The sequence below is a fragment of the Megalopta genalis genome, chromosome 1, assembly GCF_051020955.1.
Source record: "Megalopta genalis isolate 19385.01 chromosome 1, iyMegGena1_principal, whole genome shotgun sequence".
Classification (NCBI taxonomy): domain Eukaryota; kingdom Metazoa; phylum Arthropoda; class Insecta; order Hymenoptera; family Halictidae; genus Megalopta; species Megalopta genalis.
The window spans coordinates 26478434-26498815 of record NC_135013.1 but is presented as its reverse complement, the minus strand read 5'-3'; the positions used below and the strand labels follow the sequence as shown (position 1 = coordinate 26498815).

Here is a 20382-nt window from a genome sequence, read left to right as displayed (position 1 = left end):
CGAAACCTGTTTTCCCGATCCTGTCCACCGGCGATGATAGCGGCGGACACGGTTTAGAAAGCACGCCCACCGTCCTGTCCGGTGTTTACTACCATTCTCGAACCCGCGGAGCTCGCTCCACACGCCACGGATACCTCAAAGTTACTCTACTAGAACCACCGATCGTACCCGTAATTGGCGCAAGAGACACCTCGCGTACACCGATCGTTAATTGGCGACCGAGCGCGCAGATGGTGTTGTCGAATCGGGACGAGAAACCGATCGAACAGGATTCGAAATTCCTGCTGCCCCGGCTGTGCTGCTCCGGCACGGCGATGCAAAAACGGACAACCCGAGCCGGTGCATCCGCCCTGCATCGCTCCGTTTGGACGCCGCGACTTTCAGGGAAGTTGGAAAATCTGTTTCACACCGGCGTGATTCAACCGACGAGATATCTGCATCGAACGGAAGTTCGTCGGATATAGCTGCCCGTTCGAGAAGAGGAGAAACCCGACGACCTCCATCCATCGTAATACTGTTTACCAGAATCGTCGAGGATGAGCCTCTTTCGTCCGATGTAGTAGTAGCCGACGTAACGAAACTTTGACGAGCGTGCGAGAGCCCGTTGAACGATCTTCGATGATTTTTTAAATGTTTTTCTGTGAAGTTTTGTCTGCAATGGATTTTATCGTCGTACCGGTTATAGCGATTTGCGTGCACATAAATGTGTAATTGTAAAAAAATGTGATGTCAGAGGTGGCCAAGGTACAGACTGCACGATTTGATAGACAACGAATTAATAAATGAATTGTAATTCGTTCGATTTGCAAATGTGGTTAATATTAGATTCACGGAGCACCGAAAGCAGCTGTTTGTAAAGGTAACCATAAGACATTTATTCTGATTCTTAAAGAGTCTCATTGCAATATTTGCAGCAAGTCACGCATACATTGAATAAATAACTGATAAACGTGTCTTCGCAATCTGAATTAATCGTAAATTAAGAATTTAGTGACCCGACATTTCGACGAATAGTCGATATTCGGATGACGTTGACTGCAGGAGAGGAAACTCTCCTCTTTCGCGCAGAAAAGCAGCCTTATTATACAATTTCAGTCTAATCAACCCTGTTTTAACGCTTCCAGGACCGCGCCAGAAAGCTCAAAAATTTCACAAAATTAAAGTATTTCGTTCGATTAAACAAAAATTACGAAGCAAACTTATATAGCATCAATTGCTTCTTCGATATTCGTAACTTCTTACAAATCGCAATAAAATCAAGCAGTCGTTTTTAATTAGACGCGAAAGAATTCCCCGATCGGACATCAATCGACTGAACTTAAAACGGAGAGATCTCCGTCTCATTCGGTTGGCTAACTATTAAAGCATAGACACAACCCCTCGAGAACATGTCGCAAATTCACGCGAACCGTCGCTTCGAATTCGCGCGATTTTCCCTGTCGTTTTCCAAGCGTCAGAGACTTATCATGACCGAGGTCAGAGTAAGGGCTGAGCATTAAAGCAGACACTTCCAGCTTTCATTTCAGCTAAGCCGCATAGTCACAACCCCTCGAGAACGTGTCGCAAAATTCACGCGAACCGTCGCTTCGAATTCGCGCGATTTTCCCTGTCGTTTTCCAAGCATCAGAGACTTATCATGACCCAGGTCAGAGTAAGGGCTGAGCATTAAAGCAGACACTTCCAGCTTTCATTTCAGCTAAGCCGCGTAGACACAACCCCTCGAGAACGTGTCGCAAAATTCACGCGAACCGTCGCTTCGAATTCGCGCGATTTTCCCTGTCGTTTTCCAAGCGTCAGAGACTTATCATGACCCAGGTCAGAGTAAGGGCTAAGAATTAAAGCAGACACTTCCAGCTTTCATTTCAGCTAAGCCGCATAGTCACAACCCCTCGAGAACGTGTCGCAAAATTCACGCGAACCGTCGCTTCGAATTCGCGCGATTTTCCCTGTCGTTTTCCAAGCGTCAAAGCCTTATCGTGACCTAGGTCGGAGTACTTATCGCAGAGCCATGATCGAGGTCGGTACCGAGGCTAACTAAAGCGAGAATCCGGCCGAGTGCAGAAGCCAGAGGTGTAGGAAGTCGAGAGCGGCGTCGATCGAACGAATCGAGACTCACCTCTTTCATGCCGTCGAGCCTGCCGAGGCTCTTGGTGCCCCTGAGGGGCGGAAACGCGGCGTCGTGCCATCCGGCGTTGCACATCGTGATCTGCTCGGCCTGGACGTTGAGGGCCCGCGCCCTGCTCTTGCTCTTGCGTTTGTCGAGCAGATGCTTCGCCCTGGACTTCCTGACCGGGGCGGCCGGGTCGTCCTCCGGGTCGCTCTGCACCTCCCATCGCGACGGCGACTTGAAGCGGCGTCGCGGGCTCGTCGGCGAGGTCACCGGCGAGGTGAGCCTCTGGACGAGGGTGCCGAACATGGTCATCATTCGACCTGGATCTTCTTTCGCGCGGTATCCTTCCGGACGTGTAGAGGCTCCTTATTCCAGATCGGCCGTCATCCCGCAGTTCCTCTCGCACCACTGCCCGTTTCTCTACGCACTGTCACTCCGAAGCTTCACGCGAAATCCACAGGTGGTTCACGGCGAGGCGAGACGAGACAAGACGAGGCGAGGCGAGGCGAGGCGAGGCTCGAGCGCGCGAGCGCAACGGTGCACACCGGCCACTGGGGATCTCTCGATCATCCGACTCGACGTCGCGACGGAGACGACCTAATTTCACTGACAACCCGACGGAGCTCGACGAAGAAATCGGTCACCGAGTATACCACTGCAAAAGCGCTCCGATTCCGCTCCGACAGCACGCGTGCGTCTCCCGTGCGCTCCGGCGAACGCGAGCAGATACCGTTTTCAGATATACTCTCTTTCTCTCGCTTCTATCGCTCTCTTGCTATCTCTCTTGCTCTCTATCTCTCTCTCGCTCTATCGCTCTCTATCGCTGTCCGCCTCTTTCTCTCGGGCACGTTTCACCGAGCCGCGGGAAGAAGCGACGTGTCAGAGGCCCCGGATCGACTCGAAATCAGGCGCACAGGTATTTGCCTTCGGGCGTGCACCGCTCTCTCGCGAGCACGCTGCTCCGATCGAGCGATCTGCTGCGTGCACCGACTTGCCGAATTCGATGGTAGAACAACCCAGCAACGATTGCGCGCCGCTCGCCGCGGTATCGGGGAACACTGTTCGCGTGAGAGATTGCGAACGATTTTTAATCGCGACGACAACGACGACGACGACGACGGCGACGGCGACGACGATCAACGACAGCGACGCACACGACGCGAGCACCGATCGCTGGCTACGTGCGGAATCGAACTGGTCGCGCGGAGACTGCGTCCGCCGACCGGTTGGCCTCGCTCCGACGAAAATGCCCGAGTATGGGCGATTCCGCACGAACCCGATCGGAGTTTGACGATCTCCGACGGGCACACGCGAGGCTACGAGTCACCGGTTACCATGGCGATCGGGACTTATTCCGCTTTGGGCCTTACACGCCGTTCGTCCCTCTCCAGGGAAACCGGCGGCCCCCGCGCACCCTTCTTGATACGCTTCCCCGTCGCTGTTTCTTTGTTTTCCATTAATTGAAACTCTTCGAGTCACTCTCACGCGAACCGTATTCTTCGCCTCTGTTTCGGAAAGGGCCTTTCTGTGGTCATTTTCTATTGGGAAACGTCTATTCGTTTACTGATTGCGTTGGTGTAATATTATTATTATTTATTAACACAGTAGAAACTACGAAAACAGTCAAAATGACTGGTTTCGCATTTTTTTGTTTTATAGCTCTTGATGCTATAAAAAGGTTTTTGTCAGGCGTTTTTATGCGAACCTCTTCATTCAATATATATTGTATATTGTATATATTGTAATAAAAATCGTGGGAGGTTCGAATAAATCCAATCTTGTCGTTGTTATAAAATAATATACGTTAGTCGCGTTTAGGGAGCGGTAGTTCTAGTGTTAATCAAACGGGCTAATTACCCTTCAGATCACGAAACATAATGCGAACTAATAATTTAGTTATAATAATAATATAATAATTTATATATATAATAATATTATATTTATTTTATTATTATAAAATAAAAAATATTATTTATTAAATTATTATATTATTATTATAACTAAATTTATATATTATTATATTATATATATATATATATATATATTAATTGTATTATAACTAAATATATATATATATATATATATATATATATATATATATATATATAATAATTTAGAGAAGGAATTGAAATAATCGCAGAAAGAATCGACGTTCTTCCTGTAAAAATTTATTTCCTAAATTTCCTAATAATATCGTTCTTTAAGTAACAGATGTTCATTTAAAAAAGCAACTGCCGCAACAGCGATCCGTCGATACCTTCCCATGAAAAACAACGTCGCTAGATAAGAATTCGTGCCCCTCGCGCCGCAATCTTTCTCTCACGAGCGCGTCGATTAGTTCCCTCTTCGATCTTAACGCTGCCAAAGAAAAGGTTATACAACGCATTTACGACGTTCTCTCGCAATGAACGACACGAACCGCTCCGTGCGGAGCGGCTTCAAAAAAAAAGAAAAAGAAAAAAAAAGAATACGCGACGGCATCCGGCGATACACAGGGAACTTCTCACGGTGCGCGATCCATAGCGGGCCGATTTAAAAAGTCGTTGTATCCGAACAAGCTTCTGTCGAGCCAGCTAATCCGTGGAACAGCTGGAAACGGTTTCGTTTGCCCGGAGCTCGTTAGCGAGAAAGAGAAAGCGTCGGACGCGGGAGGGTTAATCGATGTCGAAGGAAGAAAGCCGGGCACAGCGTCGAGCAGACTCGGATCACCGGATCGAAGTACGTACATACGTGCAACACCGGGGAGCGGTGTTCGATTTTCCAGGATTTCCAGGGACGCTGCGCGGCAGCCGAGGATCTGCGGCGGGGCCTGGATGCACCGGGTTGCATCGAGCGCCGCGCCGCAGGGTGCATCGTACTCTATTTGCAGCCGCGGCAGGAGGAACGTGTCCCGCCGTAACGGTCTCGGCCACGATAAAAGCAATTGATAATGCCTGACCCCGGAATGAATTCCTGTTTCTAGGCGTCAACCGGCTAATTAATGGCACGATGACTGGTTCTCGGTTGCTTCTCGGTGATATTCTCGCATGTCGGACACGATAAATGGGGAGTAGTCGTGCGGAACACCGCGAGAAGGTGCCGGGGTGTCGTGGAACGCCGTAGTTCCACGAACGAAGGCCGAAGACGCGACAACCGCATAGCCCGCCAACGGGGAACCAGAGAAAAGAGAGAGAGAGGGAGAGAGAGAGAGAGACCGGGGAAACGCCTCGGGCGCGAGTTTCATCGGGAAACGGTGAATTAAGAGGACGGCTCGGCGTCTTTCCTTTCACGCGAATCGGTATTGCTGCGCTCGAAGAGCAGGCTTTCGCGTGCTGCTTCCTCCGATCCTTCGATCTTGGATCGAGCTTTTCCGTGGCACCTACCGGTGCTTCTGGCCGTGCTGCATCGATCCCATCCTCGTTCCCAGCGCTGTCGAAACGACGCGGGCACGGGGTAACGGCGCCACTTATTACACAAACGATATCATTAGACCGGGAACTCGTCAAAACTTCAATTATTCCCGCGGCTATATACGGCGTGCTTTAAGGCCGTGATGAGGGGCGGAGAGGGGAGGGCTTGATTAATCGTGTTGGGAGCCCGCAACGGCAATTATTAACGCGGACGCGTAATTAGCGTGAGCCGAGCCGAGCCGATACTCGAGCCGAGGAAAGCCGAGTTCGGTTGGAGTAGACTCGACGTCGAGTCGAGTCGTGTCGTGTCGAGTCGAGTAGAATCGGGTCGGGCCGGGTCGGGTCATTCTCCGGTCTCGCGGGGTCAGCCCTCGTGAGAATCTGAATTACGCGCGTACGCGATTGTGATTCGCCCCGCGAAGGGGGAGCACGCGGGGGAGGAGCACGCGCTGTTAGATCTCGTCACTACCTCCGCGTTCTCCTCTTCGTCGACCGGCTCCGCGCTCCTTGTTCTTCCTCCCGAGCATCTTTCATCTTCATCGTGCCGTATCGCGGGAGCCTGTTTGTCCTACAACGCGATTCAGATACGAGATACCGCGATGGAAATTCATAATTGTACGCTGCTCGTGCACGCCGCGCGCTCCTGTCGTGACGCGAAACGCTCCGGCGCGCCGCGGCCGCCGCCGGTGCAATCTCGGCGCATCTTCCGACCGGCGCATCGCGACGCGACGCCGAACCACGCGGCCAATTTTGTCAACGTTCAGTCGCGAAAACGTGGATGCGTACGAAACGAACGCCGGAGAAACCTCGGCGCGACGATGAGATTTCGGTGACCGTATGATTGAGCGAAGTTTCAGCTGTTCGAAGTTGTTCGACGCGTATTCTTGCGTTCGCTTTGACACTTTCAAGAGGAGAAGGCCTTTTGGAGGACATTTTTTTCAGTCGGCTAGACTGTCTTTCAACGTCTTGAACACTGCGGAGAAGGAAAACACGTGATTGTACCGTGAAAATTATTAATTTGTGTTGAGGTGTAGGGACGAGGGACGTGCAACGATTTTAATGTTGTAAAAACGTGCAGACATTCGTTTTCAATGTGTTAATCCTTAATCAGGCTATCAATTACTGTCAGTTATTGTTTCAATAACTATGATATTTATACAATAACTATGATGTTTCAATAAATTATGAACTTTATTGGTTTCCTTACGGATTACAGGTGTTCCGTCTGTATACAATAAAAGCATACAATAAAATAAAATCGATAAAATAATTCAAGAGAATCAAATGAAGTAGATAAAATCAAAACAAAAGAATTAAATAGAATAGAACAGAATAGAATAAAACAGAATAACTGAAACTCAAATGAAATGCAATAATAATTTATACAAAGCTTTCAATAATTAGTAAGTACAAGCAAATTTAAGTTGAAACGAACTCGACGAATTAAAAATTATTTTTGAAACGTGACGTGACAATTTTTAGCGACGCCTTCGAGTCCATCAGTCTTCGACTGCAGAGGGTCAATAAATTTGAATAAGCTTTCTGCCCCTGACATCCGATGAAAAGATGAAAAGATCCGGGCCTTTTGAGACAGCTCCGAGCTACGCCAAGGGTACAATGTACCTTCGGGAGAGCTGCTCGAACAGGCAACTAGGAAACATTTTTCAGCCTTTTTGAGAGGCACGGTCAATACCCAGTTTACCTTCCAGTAATCCGAGTAAATCCCAGTCCCGACATTTCCCGGGGATTCCGTCGAAAGGGAGACCGAAAATTTCGTCGAGGTCCGCTCGGAAGGCGTCCTCCTCTCCGGCTAGACTCGGTTCCGTGGTTGCGGATTTAAATTTCAGCGGCCGCGACAGGTGCGCAGAGGCGAAATAAATTCCGGCTATCGCGGAATCGCCAGGCCCCGCTTGTCCCCGGCTGTATTTTTTCGCCGATTTACAGCGGCGATTACGCGCGGCGAACGAAGCGTCCGGCCGACTAGTAACTCACCGGACCTGTAGGCCGTGTTTACGCAGCATTCTTTCCCACCCTGGCCTAGATTCGCCGCGGGAACTAACCTCGGGCCCGCGTTAAAAAACGGGCCCGAGATCGGCGCGGCGCTGAATTCGAAGGAATCCGAGGACCGCGGCGGGACCCGCGCGTATCCTAGAGCAATAAATCCCGAGTTATCATGGGAATCGCGGCGACCTTCCCCCGGCCCTTTCTTTCGGCCCTTTTGACGCCGTTCCGGAACGCGGAAAGCCGCCGGCCGGAACGATCTTTCCGCTCGGACACGCCGGGCTTGCCCGCCGCGTAATCGGCCGTGTACGCTCGGCGACTTTCGCCGCGTATATTTACATAAACGGTCGCGCTGAATCGGGCCGGAGGTGGGGACCGAGAGTCGACCGACGGGAAAAATCCGCGGGAAATCTAGCGTGACCGATTCCGAGGCGGGCCTGACTCAGGCCCATTATATTCGCGGATACCGATCGACGCGCGGATTCTCTTCCGGCGTGGCTAACCCAATGCGAAAGCGACGGGCCCCGCAAAGTGGGCCGCCGCGCCGCTTGTTTTAGCCGCAGCGCGCCTTTTCCGGCGCGGACTGCGATGTCCGACAGCTCTCCGAGCGTTTAAGGGAGTATACCAGTTTAGAAACTTCAATAAATCGAACTCTTTTTTTGTTTCGTTCCCAGAAAGTACAGCGACTCTGAGCAACTTTTCTATTTTTAACTAGTAGATTCGCGGAATCCGTCGAAACGACGGGACACTAATTTTTTAATTTATGATTACATTCATATCGTAGAGATACATTTTTAAGTTATTTATTCAATTTTAACTGTAGATTCGCGGAACCCGTCGAAACGACGGGACACTAATTTTTTAATTTACGATTACATTCATGTCGTAGAGATACATTTTTAAGTTGTTTATTCAATTTTAACCGTAGATTCACGGAACCCGTCGAAACGACAGGACACTAATTTTTTAATTTACGATTACATTCATGTCGTAGAGATACATTTTTAAGTTATTTATTCAATTTTAACCGTGGATTCGCAGAACCCGTCGAAACGACGGGACACTAATTTTTTAATTTACGATTACATTCATATCGTAGAGATACATTTTTAAGGTATTTATTCAATTTTAACCGTAGATTCACGGAACCCGTCGAAATGACGGGACACTAATTTTTTAATTTACGATTACTTTCATATCGTAGAGATACATTTACGAGTTATTTATTCAATTTACATGTTACTTACGGCAAATGTTACAATAACACTTGTTAAAAATCAGAAGAAACGTCTTATTGTTGTTGTTTTTTGTGCTACGTAAATCTAACGTGCGACAATGTATTTTGTCCTTTTTAATCGTTATCTAATTTTTGCGAGACGCGAGGCGTGTATTTCTGTATTAGAAATAATAGAAAATGGAGGTACAGTAATGTCTCCCTTACTGACGCTCAGATTGTGCACAAAAATGGACAATTTGGGAAGAGGAGATACGATTATTCGAGCCTTACTCGTTTTTATAGTTGTTGATAATCGATAATATTTATCGCTAGACAACGGATCTTCGTGGAAAATAAAAATTCTGCTCAGCAATACAAAACTAAAGCTAAATAAAAACGCGTTTCTTCTGTAAACAGTTTCAATCGATTGAAAACACTGCAACAACTTTCTTAAACGCTTCCGATACTTTCACTTATCGTATTTCCTTTCCTAATTTCTGCAACGAATGCACAAAATCCGCCGACTACAGTAATGTCTCCCTTACTGACGCTCGGATTGCCCACTAAAGTGGATAATTTGGGAAAAGGAGATACGATTATTCGAGCTTGCGGCTCATTTTTATAATTGTGAACAATTCATAACTATAAAAACGAGCCACAAGGCTCGAACAATCGTATCTCCTTTTCCAAAATTCTCCATTTTCGTGTACAATCCGAGCGCCAATTAGAGAGACATTACTGTATACTGCGATAACTACAGTGATATACAGGGTGTACAACCGAACACGGTCGTGATAAGGATAAGAAAATGTATGGCCCGATTAAAAAACGTTTAAGTTCACCTTGAAACACCCTCCGCCGTCACACGAATGAATAAATGATCGATACCGCGCCTTTTTATACAGCTTTTGCGCAAACATTTTTTCCGTGGCTTCAACCCGTTCCGAGATGATTCGCGGTGCTCGGACGAAACACCCCGTGGATGGAAAACGGCGAAGCGAGAAATTGCATTCGCAAAAAGAAATGACCAAAAGGACGGAAAGAACCGTTCCAGACTACAATGCCGGCTCATGCTCGCGAGAGAACGTTGCGTGCCGATTCTGCCTAGCGTCGCGTCGCGAATTATTATCCTTTGATCTCCACGGTGCCCGCGCACACGGTTTCACCCGGCAAGAAATTAACAGCTCCGAAGATTATCAGACCCGCGAGAAGCTGAGCGGCGCGGCGCGGCGCGGCGGAAGCGGTCTAGCCGCCGCGATTTCCCTCCGACATTGAACCTCCGACGTGGAACCACCGCTGCGTTATCCCCGTTCATGCATAACCATTAGCACGCGTCCGCTGGTGATAACTAGCCAAGGATTTCGCGCGCGCGCGCGCGACCTCGACGATCCTGGGGGCGCCGCGGCGCGACCTCGTCTACGGGTCGAGGCCGGACATCCGAGCTTTTTGGACGCGTTTTCAGAACCACGCGTGTTCGGATTCGTTGTTTAGCTATTGGTCTCGCTGAGATTTCACTGTTGTCTTTGACGATGTTAGAGCTGTCCTATCTCCGTTATTCCACGAGTTGAGGAGACGGCGCCCAGTGCGACCTAATTGGAGCGTTTTTTACGAAAATAGAACTACAGTAAATTCTTCCTAATTTTTCTTCAGCTTGAAAGTGGACAATTGATAATGCACAATGGACAAGAGGAGATACGATTAATCGAACCTCGCGGCCATTATTGTAGTTGCCGATCGTCAATAATTATAAAAACGAGGTACAGTAAATTCTCCCTAATTTTCCTTCTGCTTGCAAACAAAAGCGGTTAATTGACGATGGATAATAGACAAGAGGAGATACGATTAATCGAATCTCGCGGCTCATTATTATAGTTGCCGATCGTCAATAATTATAAAAACGAGGAACAGTAAATTCTCCCTAATTTTCCTTCTGCTTGTAAACAAAAGCGGTTAATTGACAATGGATAATAGACAAGAGGAAATACGATTAATCGAGCCTCGCGGCTCATTATTATAGTTGCCGATCGTCAATAATTATAAAAACGAGGTATAGTAAATTCTCCCTAATTTTCCTTCTGCTTGTAAACAAAAGCGGTTAATTGACAATGGATAATAGACAAGAGGAGATACGATTAATCGAGCCTCGCGGCTCATTATTATAGTTGCCGATCGTCAATAATTATAAAAACGAGGTACAGTAAATTTTCCCTAATTTTCCTTCTGCTTGTAAACAAAAGCGGTTAATTGACAATGGATAATAGACAAGAGGAGATACGATTAATCGAGCCTCGCGGCCATTATTATAGTTACCGATCGTCAATAATTATAAAAACGAGGTACAGTAAATTCTCCCTAATTTTCCTTCTGCTTGTAAACAAAAGCGGTTAATTGACGATGGATAATAGACAAGAGGAAATACGATTAATCGAGCCTCGCGGCTCATTTTTATAGATAACGATCGTCAACAATTCTAAAAACGGGGTGCAAGGCTCGAATAATCGCATCTCCTCTTCCCAAATTATCCATTTTTGTTTGCAAGCTGTAGGGAGATTAGGGAGAATTTACTGTACTCTGATGACTGCGAAAATGTTCGTACGGATTTGCGAAATATAATATTAGTAATTATGCGTTTACTTTTGACAGTAAGTTAGCGATTAGTATTATATTTTATTTTGCGTCGATTTGAAAATCACGAAAAATTCGTGACTCAATCGAATTTTCTTTTACATCTAATAGGATTAAATACTGTTTAATTTCAAGGTCTCCTTTGCTGGTCCATTTGGAAATCGTTTCTCGACGATTTTTCTAAACGAAAAATAAATCTTATTTGTTTACCACTGTACTGATAACTGGTCTTTTCCTTAAATGTATATACAGTAAATTCTCCCTAATTGACGCTCAGATTGTGCAACAAAATAGACAGTTTAGGGAAGAGGAGATACGTTTATTAATTTGTTATTATTTTTATAGTTGTCGACAATCGATAACTATAAAAACTAATAATCATATAACGAATAATCGTATCTCCTTTTCCCAAATTGTACATTTTTGTGCACAATCTGAGCGTCAATTAGGGAGAATTTACTGCACATACAGCAGAGACTGTCTTATCTGAAAGTTTAAAGTTCAAACAATGGTTATTATAATTAAAAATCGAACAATTCTATTATCTAAAAATTCCATTGAGGTTTTCTGCTAACTGATAAATGTAAATAATACAAAGCTTAGATCGTAGAACGTTTCGACGCCAGAATATTCTAAAGATAAATGTCCGGATAAGGAAGCCTCCGCTGCACTGTTATAAAACGCCCTACCTAATTATAGTCATCATAAACTACCATAACCCCTGAATTAATTAACCGCGCGAGCACACGTCGTATCGTGATTATAACGATTTATCGGTGACGCCAGTTCGCTGATATTTTCTCCCCTTTTGTGGAGCAGTTGGATTCCAGCTTCCGAAGAGCATCGGCTGGCTAGCTACGTTGTAATTGTCTTCATAAACTAGATAATATTAAAGTGTGAGATTCGCTTGGAAGTACGAGCGTGATGCGAGAGTATGGGAGTTACTGTGCTGCGAGCAGCTGTAGCCTAGAGTTCGTAGCGTGGAACGATGATGATTGCTGGAAGAGAATTGCGAGAGAAAAGACGTGTGAGAATAGGGGTGAATCGACTAATAGAGAGAGAACAAGTGAGATAGCCAGTGTAAGCGTGTGAACTGAACTGCGAGAAACGGTTTATATTATTATTTGTTATTCTATTAGTAAATACGATGGTTGTTGCAAAGTGTGATCTACCTCGCAAGCTACTGTCCCCAATTCGCAGAGATTGTTCGTCGACAGCTTTTCTAAACTAACGGCAACTATAGTAAATTCTACCTAATTGACGCTCAGATTGTACAAAAAAATGGGCAATTTTGGAAGAGAAGATACGTTAGTTTAGAAAAACTGTCGACGAACAATCTCTGCGAATTGGGAACAGTAGCTTGCGAGGTAGATCACACTTTGCAACAACCATCGTATTTACTAATATAAAAAAATGGGCAATTTTGGAAGAGAAGATACGTTAGTTTAGAAAAACTGTCGTCGAACAATCTCTGCGAATTGGGAACAGTAGCTTGCGAGGTAGATCACACTTTGCAACAACCATCGTATTTATTAATACAAAAAAATGGGCAATTTTGGAAGAGAAGATACGTTAGTTTAGAAAAACTGTCGACGAACAATCTCTGCGAATTGGGAACAGTAGCTTGCGAGGTAGACCACACTTTGCAACAACCATCGTATTTACTAATACAAAAAAATGGGCAATTTTGGAAGAGAAGATACGTTAGTTTAGAAAAACTGTCGTCGAACAATCTCTGCGAATTGGGAACAGTAGCTTGCGAGGTAGATCACACTTTGCAACAACCATCGTATTTACTAGTACAAAAAAATGGGCAATTTTGGAAGAGAAGATACGATCATTCGAGCCTTTCGGCTTGTTTTTGTAGTTACCGATTGTCAACAACTATGAAAACGAGACGCAAGGCTCGAATAATCGTATCTCCAATTCCAAAAGTGCCCATTTTTTTCTGAGCGTCAATTAGGTAGTTCTCTTCCGAAATTGTCCAGTTTTGTGCGCAATTAGGTTTTTCGTGCGTGAATTAGGGAGAAATTACTGCAATTGGAATGTACAATTTAATACAACGTTTTTAATTTCGATATATTTAACATTGTTCGCGGAGAGCGTCGATGACCTAGAAAATCGGCTAAAATCTGTAATATTTGTTCATTCAATCTCATAGTTCCCTTATCTTAACCCTTTGCCCTGGAATGGCGATCCAGAGGCGCCGCTGAAAATTGCTACACCATTTGTCCAAGTAGTTTTTACATGATTAAATTGCTTAATATTTAAAGAATTGTTAAAAATGAAAAAGTATGTACCAGAAAATGATTCAGTCGGTCAATTTTATATCGATGCGATACAAAACTAATAAAAAAATCAAAATACCATAGGTTGGAGGAAGCACCATAGTTTTCAAGTTAAAACAGCTTCGAGTGCAAAGGTTAATCCTAGCGAGCTCGAATAATCGTCCTCCTCCTCCTTCCTCCTTCAAATTGTCCATTTTTGTTTCCAAGCAGAGCGTCAATTAACACGTTCCGTGCCGAGCTTTTTTTACTCGAATCTTCACACTTTGATATTTTACTAAAACTTGATGTATTACGTGCAATTATTAATTCTCGTACACATAACAACATAACAAAAACTTATCAACGCCCATTCTTGCGGTGGAAATTGATTCTTCGGTTCTAAATTTCTTGTAAACAATTTGTTCAGTTCACTAAGTACTACTGTGATCAAAAAGTAAGGTGAATTTGTTTATAAAATGTAAATTCTTTATTTATTCTTCCAAATCAATTTCATCCCCTTCAAAGTAATCCCCGTCCGATTCAAAGTAATCCCCGTTTTCCGACGCTTTTTCCAGTCCTCGAAACAGTCGGAATAGTCTTTTTCCGGTATAGCCTTCAAGACCTTCTTCGATTCGGTTTTTATCTCCTCAATCGTGTCAAAACGGCGTCCCCGCATTGGCTTTTTGAGTTTGCTGAATAACCAGAAGTCGCACGGAGCCAAATCAGGCGAATACGGTGGTTGCGGAACGATATGAGTCGAGTTTTTGGCAAAAAAGTCGCGAAGAACCAATGCAGTATGACATGGCACCAATCGAGACTTGACGCGTTTGAGACACAAAACATCCTTCAAAATGGTTTGGACTGAGCCAAATGATATTCCAACACTATCAGCGAGGTCTCTTATTGTCAATCGACGATTTTCAAGCACCAAATCTTCGATTTTTTGTACGTGGCCCTCGTCGGTAGACGTTGATGGTCGTCCAGAGCGCGGTTCGTCTTCAACGCGTTCTCGGCCCGCTTTGAACTCGTTGTACCACTTATAAACGTTTTTTTGTGCCATAGTTTGATCACCAAAGGCCTTCCGCAACATTTTCAACGTGTCCGCACGAGAATATTCGTTCCGCAAACAAAATTTGATGCAAGTTCTTTGCTCAACAAAATCACCCATTGTAAAAATCGAAAAATTCACTTTTGGTCGTTTACTAAAACACGTGTAACTCGGAGATAATTAAACCTTTTAACAAACAGACGCTTGGCAATTGTTATAGACAGTCCTACCAACCTAGGAAAAAAACAATTGCCTGCCTTCCTAATGTCCGGGAGTTTTAAATGACAATTTCACCTTACTTTTTGATCACAGTAGTAAACATGCAAGCGTGTACCATCGATGGTACACGTGGCACGGAACGTGTTAATTATTAATTTACCGTGCCAATAATCGCCGATATTAACGCTTCCGATTATCGATTGTTCTCCAGCTCAATTAGTCGCCTTCGATCGCCGATCGGCGCCTCACGGCGCGATCCCGGCCAAAGTCGGGCCCAGAAGGAGCCCGGCTCGAAGTGCGGCAGACGTCGCTGCATTCCGGCACACTTGAAGAGCCGGTAACGATCCGTTGCCAAGGTGAGGACGAGTTCAAGGTCCATCGTCGTCCCTCGGGAGGCACGCGGAACCGCTGCTCCCGAGGTCGAGACGTCCCGGCGAAAAGGATGGGGCCCGTCCCGCGACGGAAGGGCCGTCAATGAGATAATGGGGCGGGCAGCGAGGCATAAATTAAGATACTATCGTCCGGGCGTCTAGGTGGAACTGTTGCGCGGTGATTGTATTTATTGCGACGGCCGTGTTAATCCTTCCTACAATTACATAAATAACGGCTGGCGCGCGCGTTCGCCAGCTCGCTGGCTCGCCGCGCGCCATTGTAAAAGTCTCCCGCGGAATTTACGACTCGCGGCCGGCTGAAAAATCGCGAGCCCTCGAAAGAAATCGGGTGGCAGAGGGCCGGGAGGGGAGCCTTAGGGCGCGGTTCGCGGCGACGTTGTTCGTTCGAGTGAAAAAAAGGGGCCTTAGACCAGTTTAGCGAAGATAGGGGGGATCCTAGTTAGTTGAGAAAAGTTCGGTGGAGGATATGAAACGTTTTCTTTGCTAAGAGAATGCTAAAAGAGATTTAAATTATAGTTGAACATCTTTTCTGTGTATTTCCAAAGCAGCGCATTTGAAGATAATGTAGCCCTAGTTAGTCGAGAAAAGTTCGGTGGAGGATATGAAACGTTTTCTTTGCTAAGGGAATGCTAAAAGAGATTTAAATTGTAGTTGAACATCTTTTCTGTGTATTTCCAAGGCAGCGCATTTGAAGATAATCTAGTCCTAATTAGTCAAGAAAAGTTCGGAGGAGGATATGAAACGTTTTCTTTGCTAAGGGAATGCTAAAAGAGATTTAAATTATAGTTGAACATCTTTTCTGTGTATTTCCAAAGCAGCGCATTTGAAGATAATCTAGTCCTAGTTAGTCGAGAAAAGTTCGGAGGAGGATATGAAACGTTTTCTTTGCTAAGGGAATGCTAAAAGAGATTTAAATTATAGTTGAACATCTTTTCTATGTATTTACAAAGCAGCGCATTTAAAGATAATCTAGTCCCAATTAGTCGAGAAAAGTTCGGAGGAGGATATGAAACGTTTTCTTTGCTAAGAGAATGCTAAAACAAATTTAAATTATAGTTGAACATCTTTTCTATGTATTTCCAAAGCAGCGCATTTGAAGATAATCTTAAATTCATCGTGTTGCCGTTTGACAACATATATGTATGGTGTATCTAGAAGAATATTTTGTGTTGCAGCCGATTGGCTACATACGATAATTTTGTAATAAGAAACTATTTTCCTAAAGACATAATTTTTTCCTTTACTTTTCCCTTAATATACACACATCTTTTTAATAAAGTTTGGTAAATAGAAATTGGAAACAAAAAGATCGTATATATTTAAGGGTTAAAGTAATTTTAAAAGTAGATATAAAGAAACGAAGTATAATTAGCTCCGTTTGACCCACGTATGGGGTAAAAAGGTCTCGCTATGGGGCAATAAGAGCCTGGGCCAATAAGAACAGAATATATAATTAGAAATTAAACAAATCAATGAATTACATCGAACTGTTTAACACGTTCGTAAATAAGGTAGTTATATTTAATTTATATTTTTATATTTTAATTTACATTTAATTTAGGTATATTTAATTACATTCGTTGAAGTTAACAAACATTGGTTAAGAAATGAAGAACCTTTAGATTAAGTCATTGCACACTTCGCTTATGCATTCGAAGCACTACTAGCACATAAGGACATTAGTGAACAAAATTTAAAAGTGACGATATCTAATAAGTAAATATCTAATCTAATAATCAATATCTAATGAGTAAAAACAGGTGACTCGTGGCGTTCTTCCTTGCAGCCACAGAATTGTCTCCATAGACCTACAACTGTTTGCAACAGCGTATATTCCTTCCTAAACAATATCCTAAAACGTCCTAAAAATTATTGTAAACATTACTGTAAATTAATGTCGCAGAATTAATGTCTCTGTTCGAGGTTGGAACTGCGTTAAAACAAAAATGAGAAAAAAGAACGCGAGAAGAAGTGTCGCGGGCAGCATATCGCTGTCTGAACTCTCCCGTTGAATTATATGCACGGTCGGTAGTCGTCGTACGCGTATCGCGATACAAGTATCTTCGTGCGAAACGGGTCTTAGGGAGGGTGCGCAGCGCGCGTAGCACGCGGAAACGTTGGGCGAGGTCAAGGCTTCCCTCTCGGTTGCGTCTTGAAGCGGAGAGGAGCAGAACCGGGGCTTGAAAACAGTTGTCACATCGATTTCGGTCCTCCGAGCAGTTACAATGGTATCGAAAGGATGTTGTTTGTAACTGTGATACCAAGGCTTTCAAGCTTTCACGAAAAAGCGCGAGAAATCAAAAATCAAAAATTTCATGAAATTAAAGTATTTTAGTCAATTAAATGTAGTAATTGCAAAGTGAACTTATGCGACATCGATTACTTTGTTTGTGATACAAGACTTTAAAGCTTCCACGAAAAAGCGCGAAAAATCAAAAATCAAAAATTTCATGAAATTAAAGTATTTTAGTCAATTAAATGTAGTAATTGCAAAGTGAACTTATGCGGCATCGATTACTTTGTTTGTGATACAAGACTTTAAAGCTTTCACGAAAAGCGCGAAAAATCAAAAGTCAAAAATTTCATGAAATTAAAGTATCTTAGTCAATTAAATGTAGTAATTGCAAAGCGAACTTATGCGGCATCGATTACTTTGTTTGTGATACAAGACTTTAAAGCTTTCACGAAAAAGCGCGAGAAATCAAAAATCAAAAATTTCATGAAATTAAAGTATCTTAGTCAATTAAACGTAGTAATTGCAAAGCGAACTTATGCGGCATCGATTACTTTGTTTGTGATACAAGACTTTAAAGCTTTCACGAAAAAGCGCGAGAAATCAAAAATCAAAAATTTCATGAAATTAAAGTATCTTAGTCAATTAAACGTAGTAATTGCAAAGCGAACTTATGCGGCATCGATTACTTTGTTTGTGATACAAGACTTTAAAGCTTTCACGAAAAAGCGCGAGAAATCAAAAATCAAAAATTTCATGAAATTCAAGTATTTTAGTCAATTAAATGTAGTAATTGCAAAGCGAACTTATGCGAACTTATATTGTCGATTACTTCTTCAACGTTCGTACCTCTTGCAAATCTTAACAAAATGACGCAATTATAATAACAACAGAGTTCAATTGAAACCGCGTTTTATGAAGAAAGAGAAAGCATTCGACGAATCGCGAAAAAATTCCAGGTCGAGACTGATCGATGACAACGACAAAAAAGCGAGCAGAATGAGGGCCACGCGTTGCTACGGTAAAAGTGGAAGATTTCCCCATTCGGTCATCGAGCGACTGCGTTTAATCAGGTATAGCTGTGTTCGATACGAGTATACTCGTCATGGAGAAGTGGCAGAATTTTGTGTCAGAACGAGTATACTCGTCGTGCGTCGAAAGTAGCGCGACCATTGACTATTTAAATTGTGATTTTAGCGAAAACAAAAACATATTCTGAAATTTCAAGATGCTTGGAATATTTTCAGACCAGGTCAGTATAAAACAAACAAATAAAATATATGAATAATTATACGAATAATTCACGATATTGGTGTTCCACGTGCAAAGTGCCATTATGCCATTACGTGGCATTTGATTTTTCCTGCGTTTTCGTTTATTATGTATGTAGTATATTTCAATGCTAAGCGAATAAGTAAATATTAGTAACAAAATTGTCAATTTTATAAGATGAAACCGTCTTTTTGATCCAATATTTTTTAACAGCAACTGGAGCATATATCGATTAAATAAACGGCTTTTGAAAAAAGACAGGTAGTTTTATATATTCACTTAAAAATCCGACATTTCATACGCGCCAATATCTAGTATCAAATGATATGATGCATTTAATGAGATAAACGACGCGTACTACGGCGCATCCGAACCGGACGCTCGCTCTATTCGAAGCATTTCGGCCCGGGAGAAAGCTGGAAGATCGCGCCTCTCACGCGACAGGTTTATTTCGTTTGATCGGAAAAATCCGAGATCGATAATTGGTCGGAGAATTGCTAGGAAAGAGATCGGATCTCGTTGAAGCAGTCCCGCGACGCGACGATCTAATTAAAGCTTCGTCGCGATTACATCCGCGACGGAGAGCGCGGATCGGTGAAAAAAATCACGGTGGAATCTGGTCGGTCTGGAATGTTGATCGATCGGCAGGATGTGCAACTTTGTCGGGAGGAATCGATGAGCACGCACGCGGCCCGCGGATAATCTCCGCGTTATTATTAGCGCGATCCCGACCGAAAATCCATCAGTCGCTAAACGCCGTTAATTAATTCCCTTTAACGACGACTCGTCGGCTTTTTCGCCGGGAATTAGTTCCACTCGGCGGAAGGGTTTTGCGCCGATAGCTGCTCCGCGGCGCGGTGGCTCGGTCTCGTAAATTACTGGATAATGATGGTTTCGCGTGTCGCGCGAGAAACTGTCCGCCGCGTCGCGAGCTTAGCAGAGCATCAAATTAAGCGAGGTTCGAGCGGCTTCCAGCGAGATCCGTTGCGAGTTGACGCGGGTTTATCTTCCGGGCTGGCCACGCCGATGCCGTTTTTCTCGGAAGCCGAGAACACCGGCGATTCGGTTCCGCTCCGGGGCTGAAACGGTCTCGAGATTACTTTTTGAATCGTATTCGGCTCTTGATACCAGTCGAATTTCATACACGGTGGGCGGACCGGTTTAGGATTTAGATGAATTTCGACGCAAATATTCTCGGCACTTAATCGACCGTATCGGGAGATCTCCCTTAAACGCATGTATGTGTCCAAAAAATGTCTCGCAGTCCGAAAGTAGGGGATTCCCGAGGTCATTTGAAGCAACTTTCTCCTCAGCGAAAATGCAATCCGCGGCTTCGTTCACGAGTTATTAACGAAAAACAGTGACCAATCAGAGGCGAGATCATCTGGCGCGAGGCGGCCGAGCCAATGAGCGGAACCTGGGCTCCGTGCACGCGTTGGCTGAGCCGCCGCGCGCCAGCAGAGCTCGCCTCTCATTGGTCACTGTTTTTCGTTAATAACTCGTAAACGAAGCCACGGAGAAAATTTTCGCAAAGGAAAAAGTTGCTTCAAATGATCTCAGGAACCTCCCATTTCCGGATTGCGAGACATTTTCGGGATACCCTGTATTAT

General features: G+C 44.3%; 1 protein-coding gene and 1 long non-coding RNA gene across 6 annotated transcripts in view; one reads left to right on the top strand and one right to left on the bottom strand.

The window, feature by feature from the left end:
- Positions 1–20382, bottom strand: part of LOC117220279 (uncharacterized) — a 350048-nt gene that overhangs the window by 172439 nt on the left and 157227 nt on the right. For 2 of the 5 annotated variants that reach the window (XM_076524680.1, XM_033470121.2), the window contains exon 1: positions 2117–3315. The exons of the other annotated variants lie outside the window; for them this stretch is intronic. In XM_076524680.1, the coding sequence (XP_076380795.1) occupies positions 2117–2425 (309 nt within the window). In that variant the 5' untranslated portion in view covers positions 2426–3315. Of the gene's footprint in view, positions 1–2116; positions 3316–20382 lie in introns of those variants that run through there. 5 annotated transcript variants of the gene reach the window in all.
- LOC143260038 (uncharacterized) lies at positions 12170–19030 on the top strand. The gene is made up of 2 exons (XR_013034135.1): positions 12170–12421; positions 15087–19030. It is a non-coding gene; the product is annotated as an uncharacterized LOC143260038 (long non-coding RNA).